The 16,286-nt window shown below is 37.9% G+C and overlaps 1 protein-coding gene across 1 annotated transcript in view; it reads right to left on the bottom strand.

Moving 5' to 3' along the window:
* Nucleotides 1-1,853: 1,853 nt before the first annotated feature.
* Ubc4 (ubiquitin conjugating enzyme 4) overlaps nucleotides 1,854-16,286 on the bottom strand; it is a 69,116-nt gene continuing 54,683 nt past the window's right edge. The window contains exons 4-5 of the mRNA XM_067156589.2: nucleotides 12,675-12,838; nucleotides 1,854-2,108 (exon numbers count right to left, since the gene is read on the bottom strand). Of these exons, the coding sequence (XP_067012690.1) occupies nucleotides 1,972-2,108; nucleotides 12,675-12,838 (301 nt within the window). The 3' untranslated portion in view covers nucleotides 1,854-1,971. The remainder of the gene's footprint in view (nucleotides 2,109-12,674; nucleotides 12,839-16,286) is intronic.

The raw sequence follows: 16,286 nt of genomic DNA, 5'->3' as shown, positions 1-16,286 counted from the left end.
GTACAGTGAAACTCTGAGAAGAGAGTATTAAAGGAGGTCAAAAAACCAGAGAGAACAACAAATATGAGAACTTATTCCGCTGGAGCTTATAACAATAGTGCACTGAAAAGTGTTAAAAACATCAAACAACATTTGAACGGTGCCCATAAAAATATCGAAGTATTATTGCAGATCACACTCTTTCTAAAACAGTTACTAGAGAAAGCCTTTTATTTCGGACCAGTGGGTTAGTACGATTATTTTTCTGGTCACACACTTAGACAATGAATTGGAGGTTATACACAGCCATGTGCAACTGCAACAGAATTACTTCGGCTGCCATTTTGAATCAAACTAAACTTCGACTGACCAAGATCGATTCGAATGATCGACTTGGAACTGGAAGGTGCGAGTTTCAACATTCCGCCAACTCTGCGTGCTTAAAGATGTAGATGCCAGTCGACTTCCCGACAAACTTTCATTATGACTTCGTCAGTAAGGAATTTCAGGACTTCTTCCGTACCATAATTAGGCTATCACAAGACAAATATGCACCACGCTGGTCAATTTCACACGATTATGTTCCGGATGTAGGCTATCGCGTGACAAATATTTCCTACCCGCCACTGAACAACTAAACACGAAATGCATTTCTAACTTCTGAATGGAATACAAAATATAACAACAAACAGGCTCATTGTATTATTCTGCAGTTTCACTGCTAACTGGCAAGCAAAGGTGACCATTTCTGAGGCTAATGGCTAGCTCCCCAAAGGTGTAATTTATCCTGTTCACGAATTCAAGCCTTTTTCCAGTTATCATGCAACTGCGGTGAGGGCTCTTACCTGAGTTGGAAATCACGTTCCTTCCACAAGGCATGACAAATAACATTTTCAGGGCTAGGAAAAATGTAATCATACTAAGCAGTTATAGCGAAAATTTGTGACAAGATAAGTAAGGTACTATTATATCGTCGCTGCCGGGACAAAACCTCTTATGTGAAATATTTTGGCTTAGGACTTTGGCCGGTAAGGTTCTGTCATCTAAGGTGCAATATTGTGTGAATATGGTCAAGGCTATCTCGCTCTTCATAATGTATGTGCTGCGGGTCAGTATACCTCCAAAAATATTATCATATATACGATATAGATTTAATACGATGAGAATTAGGACTTTGAATTTACGACATGCTAAGCGGGAAAGCATGTTAATGAGGAACGTACTAACAAGGTTTCACTGTCGCACATTTACAATGCTGAAATTGCACAATGTTACTTCACATTATTGGATCGATGTCACAAATAACATTGGTAAAAATTGCCTGAAAAATATAGAAAATAGAAATTTCATTATAGGGTCCCCTTGTTTGTAACACTAATGCCAGAAGGTTTTACTAAGTTTTAAAATATGAAAATTCACTCTGTGTGAACACGTCCTCCTTCCTTCCATTGTTGCCAGTGATGTACTAATATATTTAAGTGTAAGAGACCTTTTGCTCATAGAGGTTTCATTTTTATTATGTTTTCTTCATGAGTGAATTAGCTGGGGGTAGTTCTTAATAATTAACTTACTTACTAAATCCTATGACCTACCATAGATATAGAACTATAATCTGTGTCTCTTCGGAACAACTTGGAGCTGAATTACGGATAAAACCAAGACGAGAGATTTACGAACTAGTCTTTTTAAAAATCACATGACACAAGAGGCTTGTTACAATTCATTCTGCCATTCCAATTATACTTATTCTCATCCATACTCACACACACACACTATACACACACACACAAATACATACACCAGCATATGAAAGAAGGAAAAGAGAAAATATAAACGCAAGAGGCTAGCCTTTCCTCTTTAAATGAAAGAAAATGTGGGCGACTTCTTCTTTAATGATAATTGCAGAATTTCATCCTTAAAACAAATTAAAAATCACCAAATACGCTGTGAAGTTCTCCCTGATAGTAACCATAATAAGCTAGTAACTCCTAACTAACTGAAGAGTTGCTCCGTTGCTCTCTCCAGATCCCAGTTATAAGAAGATAACGCTACTCTTGCTTCGTGGTCTTCAATTCCCATGTCCGTTAGTCTGCGAACCTTCAGGTCAAAATCTGAATTCCTATGAGGACCTATTGACAGAAAAAGGACAGGATTTTAACAACAGCAATCTTATACTAACTTCAAGACTGAAAAATGAGCTATTTGTCTTGCATTCAAAATTGTTAGGTATTGGGATCCACCTATTCAGTACAATAAATAGTGATAATTACAAAGTCATCGAATATGTTATGACTTTGTAATTATCACTATTTCTTGTATTGAATAGGTGGATCCCAATACCTAACAATTTTGAATGTAAATCTCGATTCAATACGGAACCTAAAAATGAAATATTACACTATTTGTCTTGAAAACACAGGTCTTAAGAAAAAAAAAAAAAAAAAAAAAAAAAAAAAAAAAAAAAAAAAAAAAAAAAAAAGAAGAAGACAAATTTCTGCAGTTATTATTTCAGTACTTCATGTTAATTAAGGATAGTCAGGAGTGAAATTTAACCCTCAAGCTGACAACGCTTGATGTCAGGATTTTGCTCTGTTCCCCCAGTTTACAGTGTCTTATATGAGGTGTTTGCAAGGCTCTTTATTTCATCACAATATAACTATTATTCATTGAATATTGTTCTTTTATATATCAAACATTTTTTCAAGATATAGATTTACAATTGAATATTCAAGTAAAGATTTATGAAATGTTGTCAAAAAAGCATCCTACTTCTGCAATCTTGCACTACCTTTCCATGTTGACACTGTTGTATAATATTTGTTGTTGTGTTTCTGTTTCTAAATGCTGCTGTAACGGAGGAGTTATACAAAGTTTTGAGTTTGAGTGCGTAAATACCCTTATTGTGCGGGTTCATATCAGTGATATTTGAAAAAAATGGTCGAAGCCAGTTTCCGTGATGATGAGACGACAGATTTTGAGACTGACGAAGATAATGAAGTGCAAATGGAAGGATTTATGTTAGGAAAAGGTCAGTGGAGTGTTATGGTGGTATTCACCATCTTTGTTACCACAAGCTAGAACATTTCTGGAAGTCTGAGCACCATAGAGGAGAAAGGGAAGACTCTTCCAACGGGTCCTGAATGAAGTGTTGAAGTTGCGGAGCACAGTTCTTCTATAAACTATATGTACTGAACCAGGAATGCAGGCCCTGAAATCATTTCGCGAAAGCATTTTAAAACTTTGAAACATGCGCTGCCAAGCTGCCGGCTGCAGCAAACATGTGGTTAATGACGTAGTGTCTGGCTCCATCTCACTCAGTCTACGTCACACCATCCACAGAATGTTCTATCCCTTCTACAGGGAATAACTCCCATAATAATTAGCGTACGACATGGGAACAACACCACCGTCCGCCTTGCTTTAATATCATCAATATCTCCCTAGTTTCAACAAGATCCTCTACAGATTAAAGAAGATATTAGAGAAAATATGAAACAGTCACCATTCAGAACTCCAGTATTAAAGAGGCACGAGAATGGGATACAAACACAGTCTCATTCCACAGTCAGACCCGCGTGGTTGACTGCTGGTGAACGTCGGTGAACCAATATGGCTAAGTGAGTAGAAATCTTCAAAGCTGGTGAGAATAAATACTTCAAATTTCTACATGCGAACGGACTGAGCCAGGTGAGCAGCGATTAAGATACGTTAAAATATTCCAAACAAATTAGCTGCTATACTTAAGTATTTTCAAAGTGATTATAACCTAGTGTGTCAAACTTAAAGCCTTTCGCCTGTGCAGCGAACATTTAGGTAACTCATAAATTCAACAATCTCTGAACTTAATATTTCTCCGAGAACAGACTGTGTTTAAAACATTTACGTCATTCATAAATTGTATTATACGAATTGTCGTGCAAAATAACTTTATGCCCTGAACTGTGTAAATAGGCTTACTTTTCTTCTGTGAAGTAACCTTGCTTTATTTATTTTACGAATTGAACTGTGTCATGATACTCGTACGGAACAATTTCACTTTCTTTACTATGCGACAAAAGCTGTGCAATGATAGTCTCCACGTTAATTACTTTAATTTATTCTTTCCAAGAACTGAACTATGTTATAATAGTCTTTGAGTTATTTATTTTGTGAACTGTGTAATACTTGGACAGCGATAATATTCAAGTAAAATAACTTTGTATTACTTTCGCACTGAAACATCGTGAACAGGACTAACTTCACGGATAATAAATTTAAACTTTGAGCAGACAGTCAATGAATGTGTTTGTATTGTAAAAGGTTGTAAAACATTTCTCTTCAGTAACAGCAGTGTTCGATCATGAATAAACTCTCCAAATTCTTGTGCATAATATTACTGTAATATTCTACAATCTATCACGACCTCAAACTCTACAAACATTTAAGACATTTCTTTAAGCTCTTCATGAGACTAGCAAACATAAATCACAAAGTGCACTTTATCACCCAGCCATAGTACAAGTATGAGTGACTCATATGTGATCACCTCACTGATTCGAGTGAGTGCAACCTGTACGTGAACTACAAGATATTCTAGAATTTATGGACCTTCGAGATTGGCTAGTGAGGGAGTAGTCCGTGGTTTTCATGCTTCAGGCAGTTATTTCCTGATCTGGATGAGGAGGACCAGGGTTCGATCCTGACACCTTTGTACTCAATTACTCTGGCTGTACTGAGGTGATGTTACAATTGCTTTCCTTTTAAGAACAAAAGGAACAGTTCAAAAGGAATATGAACAAGATTATGAACAATTTCTATTCACCACATTGTGTGCCAAAAGCTTTGATTCAATCATAGGATATAAACGTCATGCTTTTGATCCGTATTGAATTGTGATTACAATAATAATTATTAAATTAATGTTGTTGGGGTCTACATTTTCAATACTATAATATGCAATATTTTGAATTACATTACTAAACTAGGGACTAGTTTCGGCCTTGGCTGGCCATCTTCAGCCTTGATGTAATAGCTCTAATAACTAAACAAATGTACAAACACACAATTGACATTAAATCTGGGAAAAACTATGTGTAAAATTTGAAAAATAAATAAATTAGGCTCTAAATTCTTAGTATCTGGACTATGATCATCATCCAGACTCTTTCTTGCATTAGTATTCATAGAATTGTTAGTTCCTCACTGCTAATCATTACAATTTCAATTGCAAAACGTGAACTGGTAAATGTTGATTCTGTAGTCAGATCATCAATCACCAAATCTACTTTAATGGTGTTAGCAGTATGCAAGCCAATGGACGCCACTGTAAAGAACCACCAGCTGATGCAGAACTGCTAGATGGTGTTTCCACATCAACCAAGGTAAATAAAATGAAACGTTCCTGTAGTGCTTGTTAAAATCTGCTGAAATGCTGTTGGACATTGTCAAGACGGCATTTGAAGATATGATTATAACTGACACATTCTTAACTTGTGGCTGGTATAAATTTGCAATTCATTGCAGTGTCCATGAAGTTAACCGGAATAAATGATTGATAAAATTAGATAAAATTAATGAATTGCAAGCAGAGTGTGTGTTAGTCGTTGCGGCATGTAGTGCGTGACTTGTGTGCCTCATACTAATGGATGTGAGATTCAAAGGAAAAGGAAGGGGCGGGACAAGGAGAGAGGGGCAGGGCAAGAGGAGTGGTCAGGGAAAGGAGGAGGTGGAGGGGAGGGGGGGGAGTTAAGGAGGGGCCGAAGGGTGTGGGAAAAGAGATGGCTGCTGAGGAAAGATGATGATGCTTGTTGTCTGAAGGGGCCTAACATCGAGGTCATCGGCCCTGCTGGTTTGACATTTCTAAAAATGGGAATTAGAAGGTCAAATAGGATATTTGGCTTTTCTGAAATGTCATCAAGATTATGATTCAGGTATCTATATGTATGAAGTAGCTTTCAGTAATGTTAAGGAGGGGTCCTTTGTTGATGATTTTGAGAAGTTCCATATCTTGTTTTATGTATGTGAATTTGTGATTATAGTCATGCATATGCTGTTCTACAGCTGAAAATTTATTGTACTTCAAGGCTTTGCCATGTTCCAAGTACCTTATATTAAAATTCCTCCCAGTCTGTCCAACGTAAGATGAATTACAACTGTACTCCTGATTTTGAAAAACTATTGAACTTGTTTATGGACGTGGTATTCATTATGTAAGACTTGTGCATTCCTATTGTTGGTTTTGAAAACTACTTTTACATCATGCTTTTTAAAGATGTTGGTGACTTTGAAAATTTGTTCGTTGAACATAAAGGGAGGAGTTGTTTTGTTTATTTTTTTCAAAGTGGTAAAGGGGCAATATTTATAGATTATTTTTTCAATAAAGAAACTGTTGTATTCATTAGATTTAGCTATATTACGAATGGTGTTAAACTTATTTTTGAGGTCTCTTTTAGACATTGGAACACTGAAGTTTTGGTTCACCATGCTGCTGTATGCTGCTCGTTTGTGAATTTGAGGGTGTGAAGAATCTTGACATATTGTAGTGATTGTTTGGGTGGGATTTCTGAAAATCTTATATCTTAAGTAACTTGGGTGCCTGGTAATAGTCAAGTCTAAAAAATTAATTTTCCATTCAATTTAGGATTCAAGTTTAAATTTTATATGCGGGTCAATGTTATTTAGATTAATGAGGGTAGTAGCAGCTTCTGAGATGCTCTCATCCATAATTACTATGGTTGTCATCTACATATCTTGCCAAGAAAAGGATGTTGTTATTATTATTATTATTATTATTATCATCATCATCAATTTCGGAGTGTTCCAAAATATCCAAGTAAATCTCGGGTAAGATACCCAAGGTTGGTGATAAATAACATTATCGAAAGTGAAATAATTGTTGTTTATAATTAACTATATGATGTACCCGTACTTAGCTATGGAATTCTACATTGTATACAGAATTCTAGGTTAGGTAATGTACACGTTATGAGCAAGATTGTATTAAATTGCATAGCTTTTAATGTTACCCTAGCATACACGCTGAGCGAGATAGGTTAACCACGTGGTGAATGTAAATATTAGAGTTGGCAACTAGGTTTCGAGATCGTGCTCTGCCGATATAAATCGATATGAATGACAGCTTGGGATTGGCTGGATGTCTATGCTTCAGCATATAACCACCAGACAGAGCCAAAATCTGCCAAAACATCAATTTAGAAGTAGAACCATACGGAGTATAGTTTGTTTATCTGTCCATTATGCACGATTCTTTTGTGGTCACCTGCAGCGATTGTCCAAGTTTCAGCTCCACAAAGGAAAACTGGAAAACACCAAAGCCTTTAACAGTCTCAATTTAGTGAGCCAAGTTAGTGCTTGATCTTTCCAAATCCAAGTTAACATAGGTACAGCATCTCTAGCAAAAACTATTATTCATCATTCCTGTGTAGAGCCAGCACTTTTCTGAACCACAGAGCCCAGGTAAATAAAGTGTTCTACTTCCTCATATTCTGTGCAATAGTATCTGGAAGCGACTCAACTCTTCATGATCTCCGTCTTCTTTTTTTCTTTCAAGAACAAAACATGTCATTCTATTTTAAGTTGTTTCTTTTTCAGGTATAAGCTGTTCTTTTATGTTTTTTTCTTCAGGATTTTCTATATTTTATTTTTTCATAAATTAGTTTTGACAGATTGAAGAACCTACTTCTTTATCTCCTAAACCTTACACGATTGGTGAGCAGTATTCTCATCCTCACGATACAGGTATACTATCCAGTGCTAATTTTTTTTTTTTTTTACTGTTGCGTATGGTCGTCCATTCTTGCTGTCGGTCATAAATTCTCCTTTTGGCCTCTATCCTTCCCTCCATCAGACTGGTGCAGCAGTTTGAATATTTTAGCAGGAGACCTACGAATCTATTCCTTTTAATTTCTAATCTTTTTTACCACCTGGTATTTTTCATACAAAATTAGACAATTCAACGCCTCTGTAGTACTATATTTTCTGGATTACAGCAAGGCATTTGATGGTGTTCGATGGAAAGAGCTGTGGAATATCCTGCCAAAAATGGGTGCTCCTGATCACCTTATTACCTGTATGAACTGTCGAGGGAATTATTCTTTGTGGAAGAGTTGCGTTTGAAACTACTGCTCCCAGCCACCCCAGCGTATAAGGAACTCCTACAAGAGCTTCAACAAAACAGGGACAGCATATAGTGGGAGTTTTACCAATGCGATGCGATGATCAACCGCAACTGGACACAGGGAGGCTATAAGCTGAGACACCTTGTGACCAGACTCTCAGTCCATGGGTTTCACCAACGTCTGTGTATTAAAGTGAGTTTCCATGAGCCAAGCCCGGACTGAGGTGCAAAAGATGCAGCGAACTTTGTGAACGCTATCACGTACGTAAGTGTAAACTGAGAGTAGAATCCTTAACAAAATTCTGTACAGACGATTGTTCATAAGAATTTTGTTCATGCACATTTGTGCGCAATAAAACATTTATTATAAATCTGTATTCTGATAGCAAGGTGGTAATCACATTAGGTGAGATAACCTTGAGTCCCTTTGAGCCTTGCGAAGTAGTGGGACAAGGGTGTATTCTATCACCAGCTCTATTTTACGACTGCAGAGAGTTCATAATGAGAAAAGTCTTGATGGAAGGACTGGAGGTATTCAAGTTTTTTTTGGGGGGAGGGGGGCAAACAATCAATAATTTAATATTTGCTAATGACACCACGCTTCGTGCAGAATCACAGGTCGAAGTGAAGGAATTATTTATTTTATTTCTTGATCATATAGTATGCACAAATATTCTTTATAATTGTACATCGCTATTAGATGTATTGGTGTCCCAAAAGAGTATCTTACAAGGGAAGGGCACGTACCAGGGAATCGCCAACCTTATGTAAATTTGGCACACACATTAAGCGAGTCAAGAGTTACAGAAGTCAAAGTACTCCTTTCATAAATTTACTCGTATGACCTAGAGGAAGCGTTAAAGTTTGTATGTTCGAATTGGCGCACTTGGGTGATCATAATTTTATTTCCCTACTGGTTCTTCTGTGAATTCACTAAGAATTTCTAAATGGATGTGTGATTAGTTAAAATCATTTTTTGGAACCTGGAGTGCCAACCTTCAACAAAATTATTGGTGTGTTGGCTTCTACTGATGATTTGATGTATACGTTCCATACGGCAGGAGCAAGCTTATACCGAGATGGAACAGGTGGCCACCTTCACCAAGTGGATGACCCCTCAGGAAAGTGATGTGCAGATACATAGCTGAGTCTTCAACATCCCCACATGAACGATATCAACAATGGCATTGAACACATCCCTCAGATCAAGAATAGGCACAAAAGGATTTGCACAGATGATGTAACTTTTATATAAAATGTCTCGGACCAAAAACATACATGAACTTTTTTGCTTTGGACATTTTACCATTCAACCATTTAGTCATCAGATGAAAAGAATAGAACAAAGTGTGTCTGGCAAAATTGTTTGATAAAATCGCTCTGGATGCAGATTTTTGGAAAAGATGTCCTGGAAGCGATTTTTTTTGTGTGTGCGCGCGCGCGCGTGCGCGCGCGCGTGTGTGTGCAGGCTAATCTTGATGCTGTTTTCACTGTTGCATAGAGCATTTATCAGAGAAGGTTCAGGTGGGAGAAATGTTAATTTGTGACAAAAGGGACCCAAGCATTGAAGGAAGTTTGAGAATAAACAGCCACTTCTTATGCTGCCTAAATCATCAATGATGGACCCCTAATCAATCAATCAATCAATCAATCAATCAATCAATCAATCAATCAATCAATCAATCAATCAATCAATCAATCAATCAAATATCTGTATTTACGGCTGCCACCCAGGTGGCAGATTACTTATGAGTTTATCAAGTCTTTTCTTAAAGGATTTCAAGAACTTGGAAATTTATCGAACATCTTCGCCAGACACCTGGTCTTTTCCTAAATGTATTCAAAGAACTTGGAAATTTATCGAACAACCAGTAGTAAGTAATTCCAGTCTATAATTCCTCTTCCTAAAAAGAAAAATTGACCTCAATTTGTCCTTTCGAATTCCAACATTATCTTCATACTTCATTATCTCTCCTATCTTAAAAATTCCATTCAAGCTTATTCGTCTACTAAAGTCATTCCATGCCATCTCTCCATTAACAGTTGGAACATACCCCTTAGTCGAGCAGTTCATCTCCTTGTTCCCAAGTCTTTCCCAGCCCACAATTTTCAACATTTTCATAACACTACTTTTTTTGTTGGAAACCATCCAGAACAAACTGGTCAAACCCAAGGATGAACTAAAAAAAGTTCAGCATAAAAAATTCTACAAAAAAGTCCGACACTATGTATCTATCTGTAAAAAAATAGCCATCAATAAATGTTTTAATATTACAGCTTACAGTAAAAAAAAAAAAAAACACCTTAAATTCAGAAGGAATATTTTTGAGCTTGATCAAGTTATCCTTACAAAGTATATTATTTATTCATCATCATAATCTTCTGAAGATAAAATCACTCCTTACAGTATACAAAATTTGCATGAATGATTTAAGATTTATTGCTGTTTTAGTGATAGTTGAGAATGGTTTAAGTATCGCAAGAGTTGAAAAGAGTGAGCTAACAGTCAGGGTTGGAAGGGACTTGGAAAAACACCTCACTGAGCTACGTCAAATCATATACAAAGTGGTCGGAAACAATGTGAACTGAGTATATGAGCTTTAGAGTGTTCTTCATACTGATACGTCATTTGAAGAAATTGTGTTGATATCTCACGCCGTTGTCATTTTATCAACTGCTGAAGTTAGCCAATCAGATGGCTTAATGGGCGAATTCAAATGGGTTTTACGAGGTGGTGTTGCTAAATCTGCACGAGGCTTGGTCGGGCTTGAGAGCCATTAAAGTCAAAGAAATATTAATGTTAATATTAGTATTATACATAGCTGAGTCTTCAACATCCCCATGGACGATATCAACAATGACATTGAACACATCCCTCAGATCAAGAACAGGCACAAAAGGATTTCCACATATGATGTAACTTTTATATAAAATGTCTTGGACCAAAAATATACATGAACTTTCTTGCTTTGGACATTTTACCATTCAACCATTTAGTCATCGGATGAAAAGAGTAGAACAAAGTGACAGCCATACCAAGGGGGGAGCATCAAACACTAACACAGCGTGGGTTTCAGCCAAAGCCATCGTTGTGTGCTTGCTATGGACCAAGCCTATCAGCAGGAAGGTTCTTGTTCAAGTCCCTCCCCTGCAGAAGTTTATTTATTCTACTGGTGCTCTCCAGTAAGTCATAAGTTATGTTTAGATTTAGCAACACCATCTCACAAAGCCATAAAAAACTGTCACAGGGGACGAGACATGGGTCCATTTCAAAAATGGAGAAACAAAAGAGTAATCTAAACACTGGATGCATTCTCATATCCTGAGTAAACCGAAGAAGTGCAAGTGAAACTTCTCCATCTGGGACCAAAAAGGAGTATTGTTGGTGGAATTCACTGAAAATGCCACGACCATGCCATCACTGCAGCCTCATACAGCGTGACTCTTCAATGTCTACGAAGGGCAATTCAGAACAAGCGATGAGGAATGTTGTCATCAGGCATTGTCCTTCTTCATGACAATGCTGGGCCGCACACTGCAGCAAAGACGCTCCCTGAAGCGTTTTTGATGGGAACTGTTCAATCATCCACCATACAGCCCAGATTTGACTCCCCCTGATTTTCATCTCTTTGCTCACATGAAACGCTGGCTAAGACAGCATTTTGGCACAGACTACAAGCTGCAGACCAGCATAGAGAAGTGGCTGGCTGCCTTCTATGACGAGGCTATTGGAAAGTTGGTACCGCACTACGACAAATGACTATGCCAGAGCGGTGACTATGTAGAGAAGTAGCTGGACGGTGTAGCTAAATGTTGATAATAAAACATTTTTGATTTTCACTGTGGTTTTAATTTTCTGACTGATCAGATCCTGAGAAAAAAAGAAAGCCCTCGTACGTACATAAAAGGAAAACTCCTAATGTCACCTACAAGGAAATCTTATAGAGCCTGTCAACATTAATACAAAACTGCTTCCATATGAAGCTGGGCTGGATCGCTAGTATACAGAAAATTTGAGTGTCATTTCAAAACGGAATTCATAACTTAATTTTACTGTGACCTTTGTTTATCACGTATTCTTTTACAGAAGGCTATAATAATGCTAAGTATATAATATTTCTTCAACTACTATTGATGATAAAATATAGAAGAATGCCAGAATATCATCCTGAAAGCACTGTGAATCACAAACAGACTTAGCTCCGATGATGCAACAACATTTAACACGCAAAGAAATCATCTGAGCAATGCAACCATCTCTCACTTGAGGTGCAAAGCAGAACACTATTCCATCACTTTTTTTTTTTTTTTGCTATTTTGCTTTACGTCGCGCCGACACAGATAGGTCTTATGGCGACGATGGGATAGGAAAGACCTAGGAAGTGGAAGGAAGCGGCCGTGGCCTTAATTAAGGTTCAGCCCCGGCATTTGCCTGGTGTGAAAATGAGAAACCACGGAAAACCATCTTCAGGGCTGCCGATAGTGGGGCTCGAACCCACTATCTCCCGATTACTGGATACTGGCCGCACTTAAGCGACTGCAGCTATCGAGCTCAGTTCTCCTATTTTTGTCCTCTTACCTCCAGCATAGACGAAGGTCCAGTGACGTGCAGTCTGTCTGAACATGTCTTGATTCTCTTTGAATTGTTTAGCGACGACTGCATCCTGAGGATCGTCAGGTTCAGCCGCAGCCAGAAGTGCTTGTAGAGACAGTAGTACTGTTCGAAGGGTCATAGCTGCTGCCCTAGAACAGTAAATTATTTGTTAATTCCTTATAATATTCAGAATACAAACATCATATATTCTCTTGCTTCTTACAGTAATTTTCAAGAGTACAAACTCTTCAGGTAAAGGAAAAGGTAGGCTAGAATCATGTCAACGGAATGTAGACTAACTTCATTATAAAGCATGTTCTTAAAGAAAGTACCGTTTTTAAATATGGACGCTGCAGCACTTCGGTCGTTGTTCAGAGATGCATGCCTGGTACGCACATCTATAAGCTAGCCACAAACGCCATATTTATGTTATGTTTGTGTGTATTGAAAATGGCTCTGAAAATTAATGGTCCCGCTGAGTGTGAAATACGCACCGTGATTAGTTTTCTGCATACAAAAGACATGAGAGCTGTTGAAATTCATTGGCAGATTAGTGAAATGTATGGAGAACACACACTCAACAAAGGAATGGTAAGAAAATGGGTCAGAGCATTTAAAGAAGGCCGTACTAATGTCCATAATGAGAAAGTAGCGAGTGAACGTCTGCCATTATTGAAGACTTGGTGCAAAAAGTTGATGCAAAAGTTTGAGAAAGGAGACACTTTTCGATTTTGTCATTAAGTCATGAATTGTCTGAAATTTCAAGCAGTGTTCTTTGTGAAACTGCGCCAGGATGCTTAGATTATAGGAAGTTGTGCTTACACTGGTTACCAAGGATTCTGACAGAGGTGCACCAAACCAAGCGCGTAGGCAGTGCTTTGACTTTCCTTGTGTGGTACAGTAATGAAGGTGATGCATTCCAAAGCCGAACTGTCACTGGTGAGGAACCATGGGTGGCTTACGTTATGTCGGAATCAAAGCAGCAATCCATGGAATGGAAACACTCAACATCACCCAAGAAAGTGAAGTGCAAGCAAACAATTTCAGCTCGCAAACTCATGTGCACTGTGTTTTGGGATAGGCAGGGTGTGTTGTTTGTGGATTTTTTGCAATGGGGCGACACATTAAAATGCAGAGATTTATTGTGAGACCTTACGTAAACTCCGCCATGCAATCCAAATCAAACAGCATGGCATGCTCACATGAGGGATTCTTTTGCTTCATGACAATGCGCGATCTCACACGGCTAATCGAACCAGAGGCTTCATCGATTCATTTGGTTGGGAACAATTTGATCATCCTCAGTATAATCTTGACCTGGCGCCTAGTGACTACCACTTGTTCCTGCACTTGAAAAAGCATGAAGGAAGACAGTGCCATGATGATGATGATGATGATGATGATGATCTAAAAACGACCGTGCTGCAGTGGCTGGCACATCAGGCGGCAGATTTCTATGAGAATGGAATTCAGAAGCTGGTTTCACGATATGACAAGTGCCTTAATATGCTTGGAACTTATGCTGAGAAGTACCATATTTACTCGTATATTAGAACCCCCTCCCCCCCTCCGGCTTTTTGAGACAAAGAAAGTGAAAAAAAAAACAACATAAATCTCGCATACAAGAACCCTTAACCTAATTCGCTTCGAAGCGGGTACAAGTCTTACTGCAGCTCTGATGACATCACACAAATTTGTGAACCACACAATGAAAACATGCGTCAAAGTCATGCGGTACATCTGTGTTCCGTAGTTAAGAAGAAATGTCCATCCCCGCAGCGTAGGCCTACTACAGCTCTGATGATGTCGCACAAATAGGTGAACAGTTTCTTGTCTGACCCGGGCATTGCAAGCACGCATCATCATGCTCTGTGTTTTGTAGTTAAGAATGTCCGCCAGCGTAATGGTTAGTACAATTAGCTGCCATTCTCAAGAGCCGGAGTTGAATTCCTGGTACTGTACTGCCAGAGATGTACAAATGGCAAGAAGGTTGATATGCAGTAGAAATGGTACATGCATCTCCCCTCCATTGAGGGCGTGTCTAAAAAGATCTGCACCACCTCGGGATGAGGAAATGAGTTTACTTTAGTGGAGAAATATTCACAGTTGTTGCTATTAATATAGCACAATACTAAAAAAGAAAGTATAGAGGTTCCACCTTTTCAATACAATGTTATTAAGTTGTACCAATATTAAGTTACATGTTAATTTCGGGACCGGTTTCGACGCATTTAAAGTGTCATCATCAGCCGATTAAGAGAACAGGGCAAAAGGACTAAATCATAAACAATTATAAACACATATAACAAATATAAGACGTTATTCCCAGTCAAAAGGGTGTACGTAGAAATATCAACACTTTTTATGAAGAAGTAAATTCAATTGAAGTTCATTTGTAGTGCGACGATCTGCATATTCCTGCTGTGCTGTAATCAAGTAAAAAGACGTTGAACTGATGGTAAATAACGAGTTTAAAAGCTTGATCAAACATAAAATCTTAAGGGATGACTCGTCAAAAGATTGATCTTGAGAGATGCAGCTTGTGTACAGTTGTTGCTAAATGTGTCAAAACTGGTCCCAAAGTTAACATGTTGTAACTTGATATTGGTACAACTTAATAAACAGTGTATTGAAAAGGTCGAACCTCTATACTTAGTACTGTGATTCTCAGTTCAATACGGAACAATTATGAAGTTTTTAACTTTAAATTAATATAGTAGGCATGATCATTAACGAAAATGATTGTTTAATATCTTGTATCTCGGACCAATACAGGTATTTTTTTTGGAGAGAACTAAGTTTAAAACTTTATAAAAACAATCCAATCATAACAATTGTTTTACTCGTCAATGTACCTATCAAATAATAATGATGATTTCATGTCCCCACTTACTTTTAACGATTTTCGGAGACGACAAACAAAACATACTATGTGTTAATAAAAAATGGAGACAATGAATACACGGAATTAAACAGTACGATAAAATGCATTACAGACACACCTATTGATATCCGTAAATGCAACAAACATTCCTGTTATTTATTTTTATTCTTCCCGCCGTGGAACTTCTGACGCTATCTGAGCTAAACAATGCAGCCTCTCTTATCTCATATACAGCTGTTTAGGTAAATCCTGATGTGATAAATGCAGAGAACAAGCATGAAATATACTTGAAAATAAGGGTCTGGCTTTCAACAGCCACAGTTATCCAAAGAATGCTTCCAGTCAGTATGTATTACATTCGATAGTACAGCTCGTAACATATGCTAGTTATCAGCTGGTGGTTTGGTGCGCTTTCTATAGCACGGCTTTATTCGGAAGGAGTGGCTTCTGCTTCATATAAACCAACTGGGAATATCAGAGACCATCTCTAGAAACCATCTGGGAACAGATTCTCACTGTTTGGACTCTATAGTCGGAAACGAAACTATTTTTTAAAGTTTAAGAAAGACGGGACCTTGAATGCTCTCGATTGCAGTACAAGGCTGACGTGATGGCAGTGAAGATGACGTCATTTGGAATAACGACACACGGGTAGAAGGGTAGTTTGCGGCACAAGACGATAATACCAATATAATGGTCCGTTATTGGACATT

Source organism: Anabrus simplex, chromosome 12 (genome assembly GCF_040414725.1).
Source record: "Anabrus simplex isolate iqAnaSimp1 chromosome 12, ASM4041472v1, whole genome shotgun sequence".
Classification (NCBI taxonomy): Eukaryota; Metazoa; Arthropoda; class Insecta; order Orthoptera; family Tettigoniidae; genus Anabrus; species Anabrus simplex.
Note: the sequence above shows the minus strand (reverse complement) of the source record. Positions and strands in the feature narration are given on the sequence as shown.